At 39.5% G+C, this 8,668-nt stretch overlaps 1 protein-coding gene across 2 annotated transcripts in view; it reads left to right on the forward strand.

Moving 5' to 3' along the window:
- Positions 1–7,978, forward strand: part of URI1 (URI1 prefoldin like chaperone) — a 41,332-nt gene extending 33,354 nt beyond the window's left edge. For both annotated transcript variants that reach the window (XM_042027595.1, XM_042027594.1), the window contains exons 7-11: positions 1,284–1,464; positions 2,028–2,295; positions 2,871–3,013; positions 4,640–4,898; positions 7,159–7,978. In XM_042027595.1, the coding sequence (XP_041883529.1) occupies positions 1,284–1,464; positions 2,028–2,295; positions 2,871–3,013; positions 4,640–4,898; positions 7,159–7,347 (1,040 nt within the window). In that variant the 3' untranslated portion in view covers positions 7,348–7,978. The remainder of the gene's footprint in view (positions 1–1,283; positions 1,465–2,027; positions 2,296–2,870; positions 3,014–4,639; positions 4,899–7,158) is intronic.
- Positions 7,979–8,668: the final 690 nt, after the last annotated feature.

The following is an 8,668-nucleotide window of genomic DNA, read 5'->3' on the forward strand; positions in this document are numbered from 1 at the left end:
ACTTGCAGTCACCTGTTTGCTTTTTAATGTTGCTGTTGAATTTGTATTTAACTCAGGATTAAAGTGTAAGCTGACGTATTTGAATAAGGATATCTTTAAGCCATGAGTTCTTAAAATTTAAAAAAAATGGCTGCACAGTTGGTTAATAGAGTTTTAAAACATGAAGGATGCTGAGTAATGAAGCCATTGTATTACTGTTGATTAGAATCACAAAGCAGTTTCATAAAGACCCACAGAGCCGCTGGAGTCCCACTGCATTTGTGGCAGTGGTGGAAGGGGATGGGTCCTCATTCCTGTGAGGAGGTGCAGGAGCTGTGCGGGGTGGTAGTGGGCAGAGGGCAGGGAACTTCCTTGGGAGCCTGCCTGGGAGCTGTCAGGAACAGGCAGTGCCCCTGGGAGCTGCTGGTCTTGGGGAGAGGGGGTTAAACATGCAGGCCTGTCCTTCACCCAGACAGATCAGAAGCATTAGGATTTGTTCCCTATGTGCCAGACAGCACTCAAACAGGAGAAGGTATTCCCCATCCTCAATGGATGCACTGTTTTACCAGGGAGCAAGGCTTTTAAATGCCAGCAAGAACTTGTCACTGACTACCATGTGCTCACAAGTGTGTATCTCAGGTCACCTCTGAAACTTTAAATGAGGTTTATTATTTCTTAAAGGCAGGTTTTTGTATGATTTTCAGAGTGGGTCTTTTTCACCAAGTAAGTGATTGATAATGGCTGGATTTTGATCAGATTTTCCAGGTGATTCTGGAGATAGTTTCTAATGGTCTTCATTATAAATTTAAGAAAAAATCCAAAACAATAAGACACTGCTTTTTAAATATAGGTGACTGTTAAAAAATGAACTGAAATACAAACTAGGTTTGTTTTCCCAGTTAATAAAATGTGCTGTTAATGGGACAGTGAGTAAATGTCACATTCACATGTTGGTATCTATCAGATCAAATCAAAATCTACTGTTTGGCACAAGAGGTGAAAAACCCCACATTGTAATAAAACTGTCACAGGATCAGTGGCTCCTGCTTTGTAAATAAACATCTCTGCTTTGCCTCGGTATTTCTGTGACATCCGGAGACTATGATCCTGTGCTGGTGCTCTGGTTCATTGACAGTTTCACTTAAACAGTTAAACAATAATTTGAAATGGAAAATGTTCTGCCCATGTTCCGTAGTTCCTTTGTGGGTTTTTTCCCACCCCTCGAATGTTTTTTGTTGGATTTTTTTTGGTTGGATTTTTTGGTCAGTCGCCTTAGTAATCGCATCTTGCTTTTTGTTACACAGGAAAATACCGAACTGCTCACAGACCTCATTCAAAGCCAAAAGTATCAAATGTTTTTGAGGTAGATTTTCCAGCAAATGGAAGTGATACAAAATCAATGGGCCGTTTTCAGTCAGAGGAGGAACTGTGGGCCCGCTTAGAAGAGCTCGAGAGACAAGAAGAGATCCTTGGCGAACTTGACAGGTACCGTGCTGCTGTGTCACAGGCAGGCCTGGAGTTCAGAGAGCTGTAGGTGTGTGACGCTGTTGGCACACACAGGATCTCACCAGCAGGGCAAGTAGCTGACTAGACAGATGGAATTAAAATTATAATAGGTGGAAGAAGGGTGGAACATGAGCAAAGCATGCACTGCAACACCAGAGCTGCTAAAATCTGCCTCTGTGCAACCACAGCAGTCCACCATTCTGGTGTTTTTTCTTTAAGATGAAGAAGTGAAATTTGTTTCCCACAAGCTATGAAAATCCATAGTTTTCCATGTGGGAGTTATACATTTAATGCTCAATGACATCCTTAGATCTATTCTGATCCTCATGGGTTGTTAGCCATGATGTCACAGCTTTGGTATTTCCAGTTGATGTGGGAAGGACACAGTCATTGTTACAGGGCACAAAGAAGTTCCACAGTCTGTCCAAAAATATAGTACCTGGGTAAAGAAAGTTATATGCAGGCTAGTTCATGATTTTGTGTTTTGTGTCTCTCAAGAGCATGAATTCCCTCTGTTCACTTAGATATTTTTCATTCCATAGGATGCCTGATACAGTTGAGACAAATGGAGAAGATGAAACCTCTTCTGAAGAGGAGAAGGAAGATAATAGGATAGATGTGAACGGGACATGGAGGGCAGAAGACTGTATTACTCAGGGCGACTTCCATAAAGAACTAGCAAATTCAGACTTGTTTGTGGGCCAAGTTAATGGCTCTACTTACTATCACAGTGATGATGAAGATGACAGAGATGTTGGAGATAACTCTGTTCCAACTATTTTTTTCTCTCACACTGTGGAACCTAAAAGGGTTTGTACTTTATTTAATTTTTATCTTTTGCTCAAGAGATTACATAAAATATATATGCCATACCTAAACCTGAAAATTTTAGATCTGTAGATGCAGTAGAGTGCTAGCTGGAGGTGACATTTGGGTTTTTTTTTTCAAATGATTAAAACCCACTGTTTAGATCCTGCAGTCCTAAATATGGTATTAAAAAAGAGATCTTCAAATGTCTGCCTTGCTGTTCTGGCTTCTGGCTGTTGTAAAAGGCAGTATCCTGTGTAGGAGTTTTTTTAATGACTTCTTACTTGCCTTTAAACTGACCTTTGAACAGCTCAGCTATTGAGCAGAGCTTGAATAAGCAGACTGTCATATATTATATGCAAAATATGTGCACATTAGTGCAAAGAAATGCCCCAGCCTAGTGCAAGTGGTAGAGAATAAACAGTTCACACTATGAATGTTACCATTCATACATTTGTTTAACTTACCTATGCTTCCTAGTCCCCATCTGCTTGGGCAAGAGAATGTCAGGAGTCAGTTGATCTTCCTGGCGATTGTTGATTTTATGGTCTAGACCATCATTTGTGTTCAATTTTCAGGTAAGAATAAACACAGGAAAAAATACTACTTTGAAATTCAGTGAAAAGAAGGAAGAGGCCAAGCGTAAAAGGAAGAACAGCAGTGGCAATGGCCATGCAACTCCAGAGCTGCCCAACATCAAAACCCCAGCAGACATTTACCGGTGGGTAAATTATGGCTTTAGCATGGGAGCTTTCCCCTGAGGAGACCTTCTCCTTTCATTTCTGTCCACTGAGAGTGTGAAACCCAGCCTATGGTTTCCTGAAAGAAACAGCTGGAACTGAATTTACTACTTAAAAATGAAAGTTTGTGCCTTCTGCATGGTTTCCGTGCTTTCATATCCATAAAATATTTCTGAGCTTAATGCTTCCTTTTCCAAATAGCAGTCTGTCATTTACCTGCTTTTTCAGAGCTTCTGAAATTGAGGTAAATTTGCCAGTACATACCATCCTCAGGAAGGAATGCAGCAGTTATGTTATGTATTCTGGTTAATTCGCTGCCATTTTTTTCTCTGTTTTCAGACAGAACTGACCAGAGCTACCACTTGTAATAGTCCTGCTTTCCTGGTTATCAGTTTGCTGGGTTCTGTCTCTTCCTTTCTGTCTCTTCAAAACATACTCAGCTCTTTGCTTGCGTAGTTTCTCTTGCATTCCCTCTCCCTGGCCTCAGTGTGACACTTTCTCTGTTCTCCATAAAAAATATTACTCGCCTGTATGACACCCACACACAGAGAGCTTGAAAAACAGTGCTGGGCTTAGGGGATTGTAGAAAACACTAAGCTAAGGTGACAGGAGAGATAAAACAAGTATTTAGGTCTGTAAAGATAAACACAGACACCTATTGGATGGGTTGATGAAGTGCTTGTGAAAATCCCACTGTATGTCTGTATATTTGGGTACCTGAATATGTTAAACATGCCACAAAGTGTGAAAAGTAAAACCACATTCTCTAATTGCAGCTGCTGGGGTTGAAGATGAGCAAAAGATTGTTTCGTGCTGCTCTCCCTGAGCTCTGCAAAGGAACTCCATCTTCTGTAGAGATGTATTTCCATAAGTGCCTGATCAATAAAGCTGCTAGAAACAAATAACACCCTTAAAATTCATCCAGTCATTGGGCTTTTTCCTTTATGAGTTTGATAAAATTGGCATGGTCCTCTCATTCTCCTCCACCCACCCTTGACTTTCTCAAGTTATGGAGAGGGAGCACAAGAGCCATCTTTGTCAGTTCACAGTCTGTTAATACTTGAGAAGTGTCTTCCTGTTGATCTGATCTTAAAAGCTGATTTTTAAAATTTTGTTTCTAATTGAAAGCAAATTATGACACTTGTCAGGAAAAAGCTCCATCCTTTCCATGTGCAATGAATGTTTCAAGTATTTGTTTTTGTATTCTACATTTGACAAGGAATTAACTCTAGAAAACATTCCCACATTGTGATCTTCTGATTTCTCTTTACAGAAACAACCCTGGTAATAATTTAGTTTACCTTCTTTCTAACTTTTTCCTAACTCACACCTTATTGTTTTCTAACATTTTTCGAAGAGCTATACATACAGTGCTGAAAGAAAGTACCAACTTAATGCTTGAATAAAGGGCATAACAGCATTCACTGCAGAATTGATTCTTGTACATTGGTAAATAAAGTGCCTCTGAAGGTACAGTATTGTGATTCTGCAGCAAAAAGTTGGGAAAGCACATCATAATTAATTTGTACAGAAGACAAAGCAAGATCACTGTAAATTTGTCATCTGATCCTGAAATGGTTTATTAAAGCTAACATTTTCCTTTATAGAGTCTTTGTTGATGTTGTGAATGGAGAATATGTCCCTCGTAAATCAATTCTGAAGTCTCGAAGCAGAGAGAACAGTGTTTGTAGCGATACCAGTGAGAACAGTGCTGCTGAGTTTGATGACAGACGAGGAGTTCAGAGGAGTATTAGCTGTGATGAAGCTACTCAGAGTGACAACAGCGAAGGCATTCTGGAGGAAGAGGAGGAGGAAGGGCAGCAGCAGCTACCGAAAAAGCTTCCTCCCTCTTCCGGGACAACCGAGGTACAGTTTTTAATTAATTATTGATTGTTGGCAGGGATAAAAATGAGAAATCTAATGACTGTAGTTGCCTATACCATCAGTTTGATTTCTTTAAAATAATTTTCTAACTCCTACCTAGTTTGCTTCAGAAGGACATACTAGGTGACAGGCTTCTGTCACACACATCCTGGGGGCAGAGGGGAGGAGCTGCTCACGTGGCTTCCCCAGGACTTGACGCTCTTCCATAAAGATCGATAAACCAGTCACTTGCTGGTGTTAGCAAAACCAGTGTCCTGTGTGCTGGATCATCCTGACCATTTCACTGCAGGACATACAGCCGGATTTTAGACAAAAAGAGGAAAATCTGTACTTTGTAATTGATGAAAGGGAAGAAGTGATTCTCTAACCTGTGTTGCACTACTAGACAGCTAATTTCCAGGGGCTGTTTCAAGTTTTAAAACACACAGATAATCAGCTGAATTACTATTTTGACGTGCCAATAGCAGAGAAATTGCCTGGTGGAAGGAAGCATTGCACCCCTACTTATCCTATTCCAGACTAGGCCATTAGTGATCCCAAACAAATCTGTTCACACATTTTCTGGAAAGTTCAGGGCTTCATCATAAAATAAAAACTGTATGACATAAGGGAAAGTGTACAGTTGCTTTAGTGACTGGGTGAATACAAGAATTAAATGTAGAAATTCATGACATGGCATACTCATTTTTGTTTTGTAATAACACTAATTTTTTCAAACTAGATAAAACTTGAGTCTTCAGTGGTTCCCACTGCAATGGGCAAGTTCAATGGAAACACTGTTTTTACAAAAATTATTTTTGACAAGAAATTAATTCCTCATGAAAGCTGTTGTTTATCACCATTTTTCATACAAACAGCTACAGATGAACCCAGGCAGGATGTGAAGATTCATTCAAGTTAGCACTCTACATTGTATACTTTCTGGAATACATTTGCTATATTTTTATAAAACATCTAAGTACACTTTAAATGTTATCCATCAGTCTGTTACCTGAACCTGGCATGATTATTCTCTACAATGTAATGTATTTTCTAAGCAACTGAAGGAGATTGAGCAAAACACTCCAGTCAGATGTGCCTCCCTAAATGCTGTTGTTTTGCTTTTGGTTGTTTTTGTGGGTGTTTGAAATACATTATTTCTGCATTACCATTTGCAACACACTAACTTTTTTTTTATTTCTAATTTTACCACCATCACTTAGTTTGTGTTTTGCTTACCTGTTTTTGAAAATGAGCTTCTTGTTAGATTAACAGAGTTATACCGGCACAGCTTTAGGCACACTTGGGCTATTGGAGCAGAAAACAAAAAAGCACTGCTTTTTTTGCAGGTCCTGCAAGAAGAGAATGGCTGGTTTGTTTTGCTTTGTTTTTTTTGGTAACTGAGTTATGAAATAGCAGAACTAAGCATAGTGACTAAATCTGGTGTGCATTCCTTTGTGCCCGGCATGAGCATCAGACCTTGGATGTGAGCTGCTTCCCCTTGTCCTTGGGCATTCTGTATTTTCTGCTTTCAATACATAGTGGAGTGATTGGTTCTTAATTATGTTTATGAAAAGTAGTTCTGAGCTGCATGTTTCCCAGTGTTTTCCAAGAATCATGGTCATTCCTTTGCTAAGTTGAAAAGGACTGTCACATAATTGGCTGCATATAAATTATAATTTTTAAACATTAAATGTTTTTGTTAGGCCTTTTACAGAGAGACAGTTGGAAGCGAGTATGCTGTTCTCTTACATATAAATTGCTTTCACCATTTTTTGATCATATTTGGTAGGAAGAACAAACAAAATACGTGCTTGAGGGTTTGTGTGCAGTGTTTCAGCTTGATGCAGTTAGGAGATATTAAGTCATACAATGACGTATGATGGAAATGCTGACATCAACTTTGCAAAGTCTCTGCATTTCTTATCCAAAACGAAACTGTGTATTACATCAGCTGTCTTATTTCTTGAGCGTGTGTCAGTGAGGAAGCAAATTTTTACATCATTTATGCAGTAGGAATGAGATTAAGTAGTACTTTTAAGACACTGTCTTTCATTCAGTCATCTTTGAACAAGCTTTATTTTGAGGTTAATTACAGTGTGGTTACTTATGCAGGCAACAATCATTGATTTAAGGATATTTCTTTACTTTTGATTAGAAGAAATAACAATTCTAATCAGGCTAATATAGGGTAATGACCTTATGGGCAGAGCTTCACATTTGCATTTTATTAGCTCATTCTGAATATTCTTTTCTGTTGTAGGCATTTTCTGGAACTGTCATAGAAAAAGAGCCTTTGTCTCCCTCCTTAATACCACACCCAGTCCTTGCTCACCCAGTGCTGCCGACCATTCTGGAGCGCAAATCAGAGGAACTTTTGTCCGACGCCCCAGAAGAACCTATCAAGAGGATTTCCAAATTCAAAGCTTCCAGGATGCAGCAGACTCAGTAGGTGCTGCCAAGCCCAAGCACGAGCAGTCTTGCCTGGTTTCACCTCTCTGGAGATGATATAAAGCCTCTCCGTAGCACCCACCCAGTTACCAGGGTGTCCTGTGGTAATTTGGCACCAGTTATCTCCTCAACGTTTACTGGCAGCATTAGGAAAACAAACAGTTCAGTGTTTGAACACTTGAGTATTCATCTTATTTTGTCGGTTTCCCTGTGTGCTGTCAGCACCTTTGTATATGTTTGCCTTATGATAGCAGCACTTGGGTTCTTTTTCAAAAGCTGTTCCTTACATACATTGTTTTTGTGTTTAAACCTAAATACAGGCAGTTTTGTGCCAGCTGTGATGTTCTACATACCATATGGACCATTTTAAGGAAACTTTTCACATTTCAAATAGATTCACCAATTATATTGCATTACTTGCTTTAGCATTTTAAGACACACTTGTATTCACATTGCTGTAGGTTTTGCAGCTAGGTGTCTGCTAAAAGTTTTTTTCCTTCTTTCAAACCTCTCTGATATCTCACTGTACAGGTCTATAAAATGCCAGGTTCATGTACATTGCAGGGAAGTTTCTTTGATGGAAAAGGGTATTTTGTAAAATTAAATTTTCAGTAAAAAAGCTGTGAAATTTGTGTGTTTTTTGTTGCTTTACTACTAATTTGGAAGCACCACAGAGAGGTTTTTATTTTGAACTCGCATTTCTAGCTTGAAGTGTTTACTACCACATGGACATAAAAGCAGTCCATTCTCTTCTGCCATTGTGTTTTAACCTCCTGCTAATGAATGTCCATGGAAATTGAATGCTCTTAAGGAGAGAAGCATAAACTCAGACTCTTGATTGCAAAATCTCCTAGTTCTTTTGTATACTCAGAAAACATTGTAATTGTCTTGGGAATGCCCAGAGGGAGTCAGCACTAAGGAAAAATGTCTTAATGCTTCAGCTTTATTTCAAAATGCAACACTGCAGAACTCAGGGTGCAGTTTGGTGTATCCTTCTCATGACTGAGAGCAGTCCTGGCTTCAGGATTCCCTGCCCAGCAGCTCCTTCCAGTCTTCTTGCCACCCCCTCATTTTGCTGACACAGCTTTTGTTGTGGGGGCTACCCCTTGAGTGATAGTAGGTGACAGAGATGGGGTTTAAAAACAAACTCCTGGGTTTGGTTTTATTTTCTTTTCAATAGTTGTGTGTGGTTTTTTGAACCTAGTGAGTTTCCTAATCTCAGCGTATCTGTATCAGCACAATTGGAGGGGTTGTATGTTGAGCAAGGACAAGGGAAGACGATGGCAGAAGACATGGGGAGCTGGAGTACCTTAAACTGATGG

This window comes from Corvus kubaryi, unplaced genomic scaffold, assembly GCF_017639235.1.
Source record: "Corvus kubaryi isolate FWS band 111438036 unplaced genomic scaffold, C.kubaryi_AGA036_p1.0 37300, whole genome shotgun sequence".
Taxonomy (NCBI): Eukaryota; Metazoa; Chordata; class Aves; order Passeriformes; family Corvidae; genus Corvus; species Corvus kubaryi.